General features: G+C 48.9%; 2 protein-coding genes and 1 pseudogene across 2 annotated transcripts; all 3 read left to right on the top strand.

The window, feature by feature from the left end:
* The first annotated feature begins 3,858 nt into the window (after nt 1-3,858).
* LOC123112895 (uncharacterized) lies at nt 3,859-6,313 on the top strand. Its single transcript, XM_044533994.1, has 2 exons — nt 3,859-4,530; nt 5,923-6,313. The coding sequence occupies exon 1, from the start codon at nt 4,087-4,089 to the stop codon at nt 4,525-4,527; it is 441 nt and encodes a 146-aa protein (XP_044389929.1). The 5' UTR covers nt 3,859-4,086; the 3' UTR covers nt 4,528-4,530; nt 5,923-6,313.
* A 185-nt stretch (nt 6,314-6,498) lies between these two features.
* LOC123112896 (trafficking protein particle complex subunit 2-like protein) lies at nt 6,499-9,477 on the top strand. Its single transcript, XM_044533995.1, has 5 exons — nt 6,499-6,727; nt 6,854-6,950; nt 7,686-7,764; nt 8,677-8,758; nt 9,143-9,477. The coding sequence occupies exons 1-5, from the start codon at nt 6,695-6,697 to the stop codon at nt 9,281-9,283; spliced, it is 432 nt and encodes a 143-aa protein (XP_044389930.1). The 5' UTR covers nt 6,499-6,694; the 3' UTR covers nt 9,284-9,477.
* Nucleotides 9,478-11,020: 1,543 nt separating this feature from the next.
* On the top strand, nt 11,021-11,611 carry LOC123117927 (ethylene-responsive transcription factor ERF010-like; annotated as a pseudogene).
* The last annotated feature ends 2,080 nt before the right edge of the window (nt 11,612-13,691 follow it).

Genomic DNA, 13,691 nt, shown 5'->3' with positions numbered 1-13,691 from the left:
ACCGTTTAGGTGGCGTCTCATCCCCGTGGCCTCGCCGGCCGAAACGGAGGTCATATCCGCCTCCATGGTTTGTGGCCAAAACGAGAAGGAAGCACGCGCCGCGAGGCTGCGGGCGGGCCTTGAAGCAGAAGCGGCTTCGATGGCCTGATAGACGGAGCCGGCGGAATCGCACACCGGCATGGGCAGGAAGGAGGAAGCCCTCCGTGTCTGCATAGGCGAGAAGCGGCGAATTAGGGTGGTCAAGGCGAATGCAAAAGAGCAAAGCAGGGCGGGTCGTGCCATGGCCGGATTGCCCCCGAAGGAGGAGAAGGACGAGGACAGCGACATATCGAACAGTCGAGCAGCTCCGGCAATGAGCAGATCCACCTCGTTCCATTTTGCGTCTTGAACCACTACTGCCGCAAGGAATACGACAAGGACAAGGGCGACAGTGGATGAACTTCTTCCACTGTCGTTTCTTTTGTAGTTAGTAGAGCATGTCGATTTTTTATAGTCTGATGACATATGTTTAACTACGTATATTTAACGTTGCTTGAGACTAGTATGGATTTGAGTATTTGGCTTATGGATCCGGTTGTGAAGGCGCAATTTAATGTTTGCTCGGTCACTGTCCGTGGACGCGTCCACGGATGTATGGGGGTCCGGATTAGACAACTTCTATTGTAGATGCTCTTAGTCTGTCTGGATCTGACTTCAAATGGAGTGAATATAGTACTTTCTTTTCTTTTCCAAAAGACACAGATTTATTATAGAAGTTCGTCAAAAGTACAGAACACCCAAACATACTAAAAATTCAAGCTCCCTGAACCACCAAACGAACAACATTGTAGTCAGCACAATCACCTATGAAGTTTTCGTGCACATGCCCCTATGAACCAATGCCCTGGAGCTATAGTTAGTGTCATTGAAACCTTGAACACGATATGAAGTGTCTGACACTAAATCTCGCCATCGCGCATGTACGACACTAAACCCTAACCTCGCGCGCTCTAAGGAGATGACAAGAATCTACTCGGAACTCCATCAAATCAATCCCGACGGACGAATTCGAGGAGGGTCAAAACCTAGAAGAACAACTCAAAGATGAAGCGCCACCATCTACCCGAGCATTGCCTCTACGTGAACTAAAATAAACTAACCTAAACTACTAGCCGAATCCGAGACGGGATTCCTCTCCCCACCACTAGCCACGGGTTGGCCGATGGAGCTATGAGGTAAGGAGAACTTTACCCTAGAGCCTACACGGTCGAGAAAAGAAAAGATGCGAGTGGATGATGTACTTAGGAGGACATCTCTAATGGCCCCTTGGTTTCAAGATACATTACTTCCTCCGTTTGGAATGCAAGGTGTATTGTTTTGAAAAAATTCAAAAAAATATATGTTTGATTATGTTAATAGCTAAATATATCAACATTAGTGTCAAATTAATGAAATAGGATGTTATATTTCATTATGAATCTAACTATCAAATTTTAGCATTTTCCACTTTTAAGGATAGTGTGGATAAAGCAAGTTCTCTAGATACGCAATATAAGGCGAGAAGAACCTACATGGCAAGCAAACAAATATACTAGGTAAAAAAGGCATCAAGCTAGCTAGCAATCAATCAAATAAAGGTATAGAAAAATATTAACCACACAAGTTGGAGAAGAAGATCTATCTAGAAGTTCACACTCTTGGGGGGTGTGTTAATCTTTGTTGGGGAGGTGCAAAAGACAAAACTTCCGAACGCCACCAAGTGACTCATCATTTTCTCCCTTTGAATCACCCATGACAGATGAGCCTCAAATCATTTTGTGGTTGGTCTTGAAGGCGACCACCAGACCTTTACAAACTTCTCAAAGCACGCCACACACAAGGAAGCTTCCAGGCCTGACTCATACCGCCTAGGAGTCCAAAATCTCCGAGAATAACAAGTTTGGTGAAGAACAAGTATATGGATCACAATTTGGTTTGGTAGAAGTGTAGAGCAGCCGATTATCTTTCAATCCTCAAAGTTTGGCAGATTGAGTGGAGGAATCAAGAAGAATCGACCTATTACTATTTGACAGTGGTGGAGAAGCTCAAATGGAGGATTGAATCGACAAGAAGAATAAAAAAGAGGGTATAAATACCCCCTCACTGTTATAGCCATTGCTGCCCAGCATACCCCCGAGGCTCGGGGTAACCCGAGAGCAAAATTGTGCCTTGGGAACCCGGGGGTCAAGGACTCCGGGGACCTAGCCCATCAAGAGACTCCTGGCCAGGGGCGATAGTTTCCCCTGAACCACGGGGACCCACCCTAGACCCTAGGGGCCCAAGGATCACATCAACAACATGAATTAGAGCGGGTCTTAACCCAGAATGTGTAGGAATGGTGATGGCCATCTATATAAGATATCATCATGATCCTCAGACTTACGCAATCACTTCATCCCGTTATAATAGTGCGGCTTTTCTACGGCTCACATAAAACAAACAAAAACTTCACGCCTTAAAAAACCGGGGCAATTTTGCTTTTTGAGAAACGGGAGTCAACCATCTCCATCATGAATTCACTGAGGGACCAATGTCTGAGACACACTTAAAAATAACATTAGTCCCACTAATCACACAACCATAAATACCAAAATACATTAGGGTCTAGATGCGCTTTCAATTTGCATCACAGAGTAAGTTGAGGCTAGTATGCTTGAATGTATATTTGTTCTCTTTCCTACAAGGAAGTCATAGAGTAACTCTAGTAGGAGTCCACACATGATTAGGGTTTCTCGAGCTGCCACTAGTGTCGTCACCGATCCATCTCGTCTCTAGTGACCTTATGGCTATGGAGGCGTGGTGGGCCTTGGTCCTTGTCGGGAGGGTTCCTACTCCATTTTAAGCATTTTTAGACCGTTTAGGGTTTGTGTCCTACTTGACGCTCAAACAGATGTATCTAGCACTAAAATACATCTAGATACATCCATTTTAGCATCAATTAATATAAGACGGAGGTAGTACTCATGAAGGCGTGGCGGTGACGACATCCTGAAGATGAAATAAGGTCCTCCATGCCTAACACCTGCGCCCGCGTGGTGCGTCTGGCGTATACCTGGCCATACCTCGGGCTGGGCCGGGCCTAGCCAAGCCCGACGCAAAAACCCAGGCCCAGGCCCGGCCCGGCCTGACCATCGGGCCTGTTTTCTAGGCCCGAGCCCGGCCCGAACATGTAAAAGCCCGTCGGGCTCCGGGCCGGCCCGGCACGACCTTCAGAAAACCGCAAAAACGACGGGCCCGGGCCCAGCCCGGCCCGGCCTTCGGGCTTAAAATCTAGGCCCGAGCCCGGCCTGGGGGCAGCGTCGGGCCGGGCCGGGTCGGGCTTTTTCGGGCCGGGTCAGGCCGGGCCGGCCGGGCCGGGCTTCCCATGGCCAGGTCTAGTCTAGCATCGGTCGACATTAGTCTTCAATGGATCTCCATGTATTCAGTTTTCGTTCATGTCTCTACAGGTTGGACCCTTCCGATCTACGCCTATCTTCATCGACGACGGTTGCTGTTCTGGTGTGCTGGACCCGTGGGTCCTTAACATGACGACTTTTCAACTGTCTACTACAACAATTTTTGCCCGCTCCGCTTAGGGAGGGGTAGCGCCGGCGACGCACATTCGGCTCGCTCCAGTGCTTGTAGTCGTCGCCAGGTGGTCAACTTATCTGGATGTACTAATATTTCGTTTTGAGTGTTGCTTGTACCGCCATGTCATCTGATGAATAGATCAGAAGTTTTTCTAAAAAAACATGCAGCTAAAAATGAGCTTAAAAGGTAATCAATGGAAAAGAAGGTCTTTTGAGATTGAAAACATGTTCTAGCACAAGCTACCCAGAAGGCGTATTTCCTTGAGGTACACGCACGGCGTGCCGTGTCCGAGCATAGCCTCTTCCTCCAAGAAAGAAAGGGAGGCTCGCGGGTCGCCACGCACTCGGGTCCACGTCTCTTTTAGCCGCCGCCGTGCCGATCCGACGGACCGACCGACCAGAAAACCCTAGCCCGTCGCGCCGCCGCCGCCGCCACCGCAAAATCTTAAACCCGCACGCACCTCCCCCTGCCCCGACCTCGCCGTCGGCGTCCTCAGCCATGGCGTTCACCGCCCGCATGAAGGACCTCATGAGGAAGTACGGCAAGGTGGCCCTCGGTGTCCACGTCTCCGTCTCCGTCGCCTCCGTCTCCGGCCTCTACGTCGCCATCAACAACAACGTCGACGTCGACGCCATCTTCCGCAAGATCGGCATCAGCGCCCCCGGCACCGCCGCAGGCGACGCGGCCCTGCCCGCCCCCTCTCCCGGCGCCGGCGACGGGGCCCTCCCCCTCCCCGCCCCCGCCGTCGTCGTCGGCCAGGAGGCGCCGCGGAACCGGACCGGGGAGCTCGCGGCGTCCAGCGGCGGCGCGCTCGCGCTCGCCATCCTCTGCAACAAGGCCCTGTTCCCCGTCAGGGTCCCCATCACCATCGCGCTCACGCCGCCCATCGCCAGGCTCCTCGCCCGCTGGAAGCTCGTCAAGAGCCTCAAGCAGACCTGAGCTGTGAGCCCAATGACCCCCCCTCTACGACTTCAGCATCGCCTAGTTGGAATCAAAATTAGATGCAAATTTTGCTACACTGTACCATTGGTTTAGCTGTGAGAGGATTTGTGAATTATGCCCGTCTTCTATCCTAACTATTGGGATTGGTAACTTTGCAATGTAATTGGTAGCTTCTTTTCTTTTCTGAATGGAGTACTGTTCTTCATTTGTACTGCTCCGTACCTAGTTGTCAAGTACGGCTTTGAACAAGTTACAATATTAATACACTGTTTTGAATATCTAGCCAATCCTCTTTTTTCTTTGCAGTGTTCTGGATTCAGTCTGAACAACCTCGACAATGTAGTTATCTGTATATCTTATGTGTACAGGCTAAAATACTCTGTTTTAAACAGTTTAAATTCTTAACACCAGTGTTACTAGTGTCAATGCATCCGAAATTATGTAATAGATTCACAACTGCCATTTGGAATGACTGTTTATAAATTCTAAGCTTTTTGAGTGTATAAACATCTAGTGCATATCAGTGGCAGCCTGACATATATGTCCCTTTGGCTAGTTTGTAGCCTTTGTTTGAACCTTGTTACTGCATAGTGTTCTCAAGCCTACTTCGCGTTGTGCAATAACTTTCGTTTAAGCGCATAGTGTGCTCACTGCTCAGTAACCTAGTATCATAATGTCTTCAAGTAAAATGCACCTTTTTTTTATCAAAGAAGCTCTATGCTCCCAAATTTTAGTACTGAAACTGGAGCACACACAGAAACTCAGCTGAAATGCAATCATGTCTGGGAGAGGATTTGCCTGGGATTGTTTAAGCAATTCCCTTTATCGTCGACCCATTGCCAATTGATTCTGACTTGTTTTATCGAGAGGAGAGGTGAATTGTGCAAAGGCTTGTAACTCTGCTGAAAAAGTCAGATTATACTACTCCCTCCGTTCCTAAATATTTGTCTTTGTAGAGATTTCAACAAGTGACTATATACGGAGCAAAATGAGTGAATCTACACTCTAAAATATGTCTATATACATCCGTATGTAGTCACTTGTTGAAATCTCTAGAAAGACAAATATTTAGGAACGGAGGAGTAGTTTTTAATGAATAGACAAATTATAAGGTCATGCACATGCATATTCTTTACATAACATTCTATTCCATGTGGACTGTCATATGCTGTTTACCACAGTGTTGTTGCTTGCTAAATACAGTAGGATACTGAGAAATTTGTAGCTTTACTTGCTGTCATCATATTAATTATCAAATTCAGCTCCATTGCACGTGAGAAGATAATACCTTGCAACAGATTGAGTATATGCTGCCACAGAATATAATTTGAGTATATCCTGCAACAGAATAGAATAAGGTGCCTGTACTTATCATATCACTTGTTCTTATAGGTGTCTTATTGCAAGTGCTCTGGGAGATTGCCGCATCCAGTTCAGGATTCAAGGTCCAGTTTCCAGGGCATCCGCAATGGGGCGACGCCGTAAATTACTCCACTCTGCCGTCTGGTGCCATTGCACTTGTTTGATTTTTGTCAGGTCATGGATGCATGCACTTGCAAGAAAGTTTCATAAGCAGGAACACTTGTTATCCTCTGAACTCAGAGGCGGCAACTCATTCTCTGAATTTTGTAACTTCTACAAAAGAAAAGAAGGTTGAGAACAGAATAAGCACTATGATGATTAATCCAAGTAGATTTATTTATGTGGCTTCTCAAGATTGGTGATATCACATTCTGTTATCGACATTTGGTCTGTGATGGCATGGTTGGAATTCATGCACAAATCTTTAATTTGTTCTGTATCTGTGATATGATTTCTTTTGCAATGTACAGCTGATTAATTTGTTGAATAGCTGTGGTATGATCTGTTGATTATTTTATTACATCATCTGGTGTTGAAACCTGTACTGAAATATGTTCATGGGACGTCTGAAGCACCGAACCTGAACAGACTGCATCAAGATTAGTGCGAGTCCGAGCATCGGTAGACAGTGGCCCTCCGATCCACTAGTATAGGCCGCCTTGGTCTCCTCCCCGCGCGCACGGTCCAACAACCATCAGAGAACAGCCTCCGTCGATCCCCCGCGCGCCTCCGTCTCGCCGTCGCCGCGTCAACTGCCGGCAGGCCGGCAGCGCTGCCTCCGACCAGCTCGCTCGGCGGAAACATGATCGTCTGCGTCGCCGTCGTCGGCCACCAGGTCAGGACCACCTCTCCCACCCAGCCCCCTCGCTCCAGATCCCGAAATCCCGATCTCGTCTCCTCGCCGGCGCCGGCGGGATTATAGCTCTGATCTCTCAACGGATCCTCTGGCGCTTTGCTGCAGAACAACCCGCTGTACCTGCAGAGCTTCACGGAGGCGGACGACGCCCTCAAGCTCCACCACGTCGTCCACTGCTCCCTCGACGTCATCGACGAGCGAGGTAGGCGCGTTACCCCTCGTGGCAATCTAGATCTAGGCATCTGTTCCTGTCAAATGCACCGAGATAGCTCAAGTTCGATTCCATCTCCTGTCAAATCATCATTAGTTAAAGTCATCCGTATCTTGTTGTATCTGTCAATGGATGTTGATTATATATCAGAGTAGACAACTAACTCATCTCGAACCCCTACAGCCACGCCGAAAGCTTCGCAAAGCAAGAACGCAGAAGTTAACTGCAATTTATTCATTCAAAACCATGGGACTGGTTCGAGATGAGTCCTGATAAGTGTGGTGGTTGCATCCATCTCACTGGATTTAACTCAAATGAACTGGAGAGGGCTCAAATCCGACTCATCTCCTGTCAAATCCTTGGTTAAATGCATCGAAATCTAGTTTGTAACTGTCAATGGACGTTGATTATATGTTAGATTAGACAAGTGATCCCCGTTAAGTAAAAGGGAGCACTTACAAATTCCATGTTGTGTGGGTACAGCAATCGCAATTAATTTTGCCGCTCTGCTATGCAAAGTTTTTGATGTGCATAGAGCTATAGGGGTTCCCGCTGAGTTCCGATGGTTGGATCCATCTCATTAGAGTTAGACTCAATTCACATGGGTCTTTGTCTAACTATTTAGATTGCAGCCATCAAAGTTTCATTGTATTGGCATTGCAATTATTGTTTGTCAATCCCTTGTATCGTCTATCTTACTTTTGTTTACATACATTCTGTTGACAGTGAACAATCCTAAAAAGAGTGCACCTACACTGAACGAGACATTTTTGGGTCTTCTATATCCGACTGAGAACTACAAAGTGTAAGTCCTTTTACAGATTTGGTTATCACCTGTCCCAAGTCGCACTTCTTTAAGTCTTGACTAAGTATTTTGATTAATATGCTACTATCTAGAACAGCAAGTACATATAGTGTGAAAATATGTTTTATGACAGAACTAATGAAACTAATTTGGTGTTGTAGATGTTAATATACTTACTTACTTACGAAGCCTTTTATCCCAAACAAGTTGGGGTAGGCTAGATATGAAACCCTTTCACGAGGACTTCCCAGGAGGTCACCCATCCTAGTACTACTCTCGCCCAAATGGGTTTCATACCCAAAAGACTGGCTAGTTTTTACGTTGGCTCGCCAAGCCTATCACAACCCTTAGATATGAAACCCTTTCACGAGGACTTCCTAGGAGGTCAACCATCCTAGTACTATTCTCGCTCAAATGGGTTTCATACCTATGGGACTGGCTAGTTTTTACGTTGGCTCGCCAAGCCTATCACAACCCTCCTCCTTTACCCGGGCTTGGGACCGGCTATGCCTAGAAGACATAGGCGGAGTTGTTGTAGATGTTAATATATTTTTATATAATCTTTGTCAAACTTTAAGAAGTTTGACTTAGGACAAAGCTAAAACTTAATGTGATTTGGAACGGAGGAGTAGTTTTCATTTACAGATATTACTCAAGTTTCAAAATACAGTTAATTGCCTTTACACAGAGTCACATAAGTTATTTTATCTGAATTATTCAGAAAGAAGTAAAGACAATAGCTCAATTTCAGAAAGAGTATATTAGATCCTGCAGTATAATGTCAAGTGAGAAAAATAGAATCTAAGCTGTGCAAGTTGTTTTATAATATTTCTCTTCATTGCCAATTTATCATTGTTGCTGGATGCACATACCGCTAACATTTCATGAACTATGACAATCTATCATATGCAGGTATGGCTATTTGACAAACACAAAGGTCAAATTTTTAATGGTTACAACTGATCTTGATGTGAAAGATGCGGATGCCCGAAATGTAAGCTCTTAAACTGTTTATTGGCAGCATATTTTAGTAGAATTACAGAATAAGTATCCCTGGTGTATCTCTCTTCTTTCATCCAATGGGAAAGTGCAAGTACGGAGATATTTGATTAGAATACTTCTGTCGTGTTTCTTGGCTGCTGTGAAGAGTTTGCTGTTCATACCAAGTCATACCTGATAACGTGTAAAGTGACAGGTTTTCTCAGTCCAGCTTCTGAATAAGTCAGAACCACAAGTTCCAGATGATATGTAAATTTTATAGTGATACTCCTAAACTCCAGACTCTTTCTGGGTGTGTAGACAATATGAAGTTTAGCTTATGCTTGCTTTGCGATGCAAAAATTAGAGAGCCTTCTCACGGTCATCTTTCTTTTCTCAGTTTTTCAGGAAGTTCCACGCCGCATACGTGGATGCCGTCTCGAACCCCTTCCATGTCCCAGGGAAGAAGATCGCCTCGAGAAGCTTCGGCGCGAGAGTGAGCACCATAGTGAAATCCTTCGGCTCGGGGACTGTCGGTTAAAAACCACATCGGCCTGAGCACCCTCCGCAATCAATCGTCATGCGCGCTTTCCACCTTAACTGGCTACCTATCTTTACCTCCATTGTTGTATCACTACATGTATGTTGGACAAGAACTAGTTTGATACTCGAGGAAGAATATATATGGCTGTTATTGATTACTACAAAGCATTATGCCTTGGTTCCCTTCTCCAATTCAGTGCACCTGCAGTGACCCATTCAGTGCTGTCACTTCCATCGTCTGCTTGGCATGGCATGGCAGAAGCAGAGTTTCTCTGCATATGCACCAGCATGTGAATGCTGCTGCTGATGCGCTGGCTCCTCTCCTCTCCTCTGCCTTTCATCATTAGGTGAAGTCGACAGGTATTTGGATGCACCTACAACTCCCATAATCTTGGACCCAATTGATTCAAATTCAAACAAAATAAATTAATGCTCCTTCCGTATCAAAAATATAAGAAGTTTTTTGACACACTCTTTGTATCAGAAAACGTTTTATATTTTGATACGGGGGAGTAAATCTTAGACCCACTACAAAAAAGGAAAAGATAATATTGGTGAGCCTAACTTAGACTTGACCTGATCTTGGTCAGATTAGTCAGCCAGCAAGACAACTCCACCACCACAATACTTTCTAAACGCAAAACCGGACGTGCAGAACATTATCCTAAAATGCTACCGAGCACATAATGCCAAGTGAAAAAAATTCTGCGATGCTTTCTCATCTCAGACTAGTCGAAGCATGATATATTAGTTCTCTCTCTCTCCCATTTTCTCCTCGGATTCGGACCGATTAAACATAGTACCACTGGCAACTCATACTAACTCAGAAGCATGCTATGTGTTTCAGCTGGCTGACTTTTTGTTGTTGCTTTCAGTCGATTTTCTCAACCCATCTCATTGTTCAGGAGCCCTCCTCCTCAACCGGCCAAGGTTCTTCTTCTCCTCCGGCAGCGATGTCCGGACGAGCCCTCGCCGGCCGTGGCGTCCTCTTTTGCCTGACTTCGCCGATGGCTCATGTTTCACTTCACTTAAAGCATCTCCAATAGATGGTCAAAATGTAAAAATAACTAACTTTTGAACCGTCTGGGGCAAAAAACGCAGCTCCAACAGACGGTTCATATGAAAAAAAATTGGACCGCGGCCTCTTCGTGATGTAAAATGCAACACCTCGTGATGCAAATATACATCACGAGATGCATCTGGTCCAAAACTAGCCGCCGCCCGCGAACGCCCAACCACTTCATTTCCGTTCCCGCCCGCCCGCCCGCGACCTCCCGCCCGTCCGCCGCCGCCCCGCCGCCTCCACACCCCGCCTCCGTCCCGCCTCATGCCACCCACATCAGATCCGGCGCCGCCCCGCCTCCTGCCGCTGTTTCCACGCCGCCCCGCCGCCCGCCCGCCGCGGATCCGGCCCCGCCGCCCGCCGCTGTTTCCACGCTGCGTCGCCGCCCGCCCGCCCGCCGTAGCTCCGTCGGCCACCGCCCCGCACGCCGCCGCCGCCCCGGACGCCATCGCCGCCCCGCAGATCCGCCCCGCCCGGATCCTTCCGCCACCGCCCCGCCCGCCATCGCCGCCCCGCCACCGCCGCCTCGCAGTTCCGCCCCGCACGTCACCGCCGCCCCGCAGCTCCGCCACCGCCGCCTCGCAGTTCCGCCCCGCACGCCACCGCCGACCCGCAGCACCGCCCGACTCCGTCCGCCACCACCCCGGCCGCACGCTGCTCCATCGCTCTCCGATGGCGCCGAAGAAGACGCCGAAGGGCAAGTCGAGCTTCTTCGGCGTGAGGCAGAAGCCCTCCGGTAACTGGGGTGTGGAGTTCTCCGACGCCGGAAGGCGTTGGTGGATCGGCACGTACCCCTCCGCCCACGAGGCCGCGCGTGCCTATGACGTGGCGGTGTGGCGTGCCGAGAGGCCTCAGTCGCACCTCAACTTTTCAGAGATCGAGAGTCGGGGTGGTAGCGGAGATGCTTGTGCCGCAGGGCATCAACATGAAGGAGATCACGACGAAGAAGAAGAAGACGAAGAAGCCGTCGGTTGTCGTCAGTGCTGGCGAGACCGATGAGGAGGCGATGGCGAGGTTTGCTCGGGAGCATCCTGAGTACGTCCAGGCCGAGATGGAGTACTACTGGAAGCGTGAGCGGAGCAGAAGAAGAAGGGGCCGAAGAAGGAGGATGAGGCCGGTCCCTCGACAGTGATCCCCATCGAGTCCTCTTCCGAGGAGGACTGGGCAGACTACTCGGAGGAGGAGGAGGAGGAAGAGGAGGGGTGCGACGACCCGACAAAGGAGGAGTTCTGGGAGCAGTTCTGTAGCTCCGATGAGGAGTAGTTTATGTAGTAGTTTGAATAAGTAGTAGTTGAAGTTGATGTATGAAACTATGTTGAATTTGATGTTTGAACTATGTTGAATGGACTAGTAGCATGTCGTTTTACATCTTCATTTTGGACCATCTATTGGAGTTACTCTTTTGGACCATCAATTTGGACCATCTGTTGAAGTTGAGCTTTTTTCGGAGCTCCAAAACGCACTTTTTGACGGTCCAAACTTTACATCTCCGGTTTTGGACCGTTAAATTTTGAACCATCTATTGAAGATGCTCTTAGGCGGCATGACCAGAACTGCGGCAGATGCACCTTGACGTGACGAGAGGGAGGGCGCATTCAGTGCTGTGACCCCGGGCTAGCACTGTTGCTGCTGCACAGACCGGGGACAGAGATTGCCATCCCAGACTCGATTGAGGGACAGATGCCTTTGCCTTTCGTCGTGATCGTGACCAATAATGAGGCGACAGTTCACTGGCGACCCAGCTCCCGTCGTGCCGACACGGCGCCGGGCTGTAGCACTAGTAACCGTCGCCGGCGACTTGCTGCGTCTCCTGCATCTTTTTTTTTTACCAGCCCGGGTTTTTTTGGGTTTTCCATTCGTTAAGAGGAACCGGCAGGGCCGGGACATTATAAGGGAACGAAGAATGAGATGGTCACAGATCACACGTGAGAATAAAGAAACAACATACATGGGAGGTATGTTGATGGAAAGAACGCCCGCTTGCAATCACACATCTCGTCGACAAGCCAACACCGATAACGATTTCAGCTTCAAACTTCATCTGGCCAAGCAAGAGCTTTTCCGTCTCGTTGCCACCCGACAACAACCTTGAAGAGGGCTAGGGGTCTCGGATAGGGAATGAGGCGACCGAAGGTGGATTCCATGCTCGCTAACCCGGCTTTAGATGAGAACATCAGAATCTTCCGCAAACTTGGTCAAATGGTCAGATCAATGTGCACACCTTGGACAACCACCACCAACGTCAACAACACGCACACACCTCATACGGCCAACTGCACTTCAATCAAGACATCATAGGTGACTCAAAGATGACACCTCCAAGAGGTTGGGCCATGGAGGGCGCTGTCGTCATCTGATCCGAGGCTTTCGTCTACAGACCACCCATGGTGGGCAAGGTGTTGAGTATCCGCGCGACAACATCTCCAAGTAGGAAGACGACACCCTAAAGGCGTCGGTCGGCACCCACAAGCCGGCATAGGGCTTTCACCCACAACAACACACCTCACCGCCCACCTCAACCACCCTGCAGATAAGTCCGGTAAGCACTGGAGCATATGACCTCACCAGCCACCGACCACCACGACGTCCCCGTGTGACAATTAAGCCCACCTGAAGAATGAGAGCAAGGCATCACAATGTTGGATGAACGTGCATCATGCCTGAACCGGGAGGAATCCTGCCCACGCTTGGGCGGGCCAGATCTGCATGCCTCGCATCGTAGGAGGTTTCGAGCAACACATGAGGGCTACTGGCGCTTGAGCCGGCCGTAACCGAGGTCCGACCCATCGTCGTCGGTTGGATGTGAGGACTTAACCACCCACTTGCAGCGGACCAGGAAATAGCTCCTGCAACCTTTGGTGCAGATCCGCTACCATCAGTGTAGACGCTGGCGGCAGCGATGGTTCAGTGTTACTCCAACACGGATCACCAAATCGCCCGCAAATGTTCAGACTGGATGGTCCGGACACTTTTGGCCATCCAATGGGGGTCACCATTTTTTCTGGATCGGTCAGACATCCGAAATCCATGTCGGCTAGAGCGGATGCGACTAGACGAGACGATAACCTACCCACATTCATGCCAGCTAACCAGTCGCCCACGTACTTAGAATTCACGTTGGAGCGATGAACGAGAAGCCTACTCCAACGCCTGCATTCAACCCGCCACTCTGCCCGCCCGTTATATTTAAAGCCGGTCGGCAACACCCCAAAACCTACCCATCCAAGCTCCTTCTCCCACTGTCCGAGCCACCAGCCGACCACCCTACCCGTTCGCATCCTCGTCTTTCGTCAACCGTCGCAATGTCGGGACCTTCCATGGGTGGTGGAGGCAACTGTCGCCA

Source organism: Triticum aestivum, chromosome 5B, assembly GCF_018294505.1.
Source record: "Triticum aestivum cultivar Chinese Spring chromosome 5B, IWGSC CS RefSeq v2.1, whole genome shotgun sequence".
NCBI classification, from domain to species: domain Eukaryota; kingdom Viridiplantae; phylum Streptophyta; class Magnoliopsida; order Poales; family Poaceae; genus Triticum; species Triticum aestivum.
This window is presented reverse-complemented; position numbering and strand designations above follow the sequence as displayed.

Coding starts and splice junctions, on each gene's coding strand:
- LOC123112895 (XM_044533994.1), top strand. CDS start 4,087: ATGGCGTTCACCGCCCGCATGAAGGACCTCATGAGGAAGTACGGCAAG.
- LOC123112896 (XM_044533995.1), top strand. CDS start 6,695: ATGATCGTCTGCGTCGCCGTCGTCGGCCACCAG. Junction 6,728..6,853: donor TCGCCGTCGTCGGCCACCAG/GTCAGGACCACC, acceptor GCTTTGCTGCAG/AACAACCCGCTGTACCTGCA. Junction 7,765..8,676: donor CCGACTGAGAACTACAAAGT/GTAAGTCCTTTT, acceptor TATCATATGCAG/GTATGGCTATTTGACAAACA.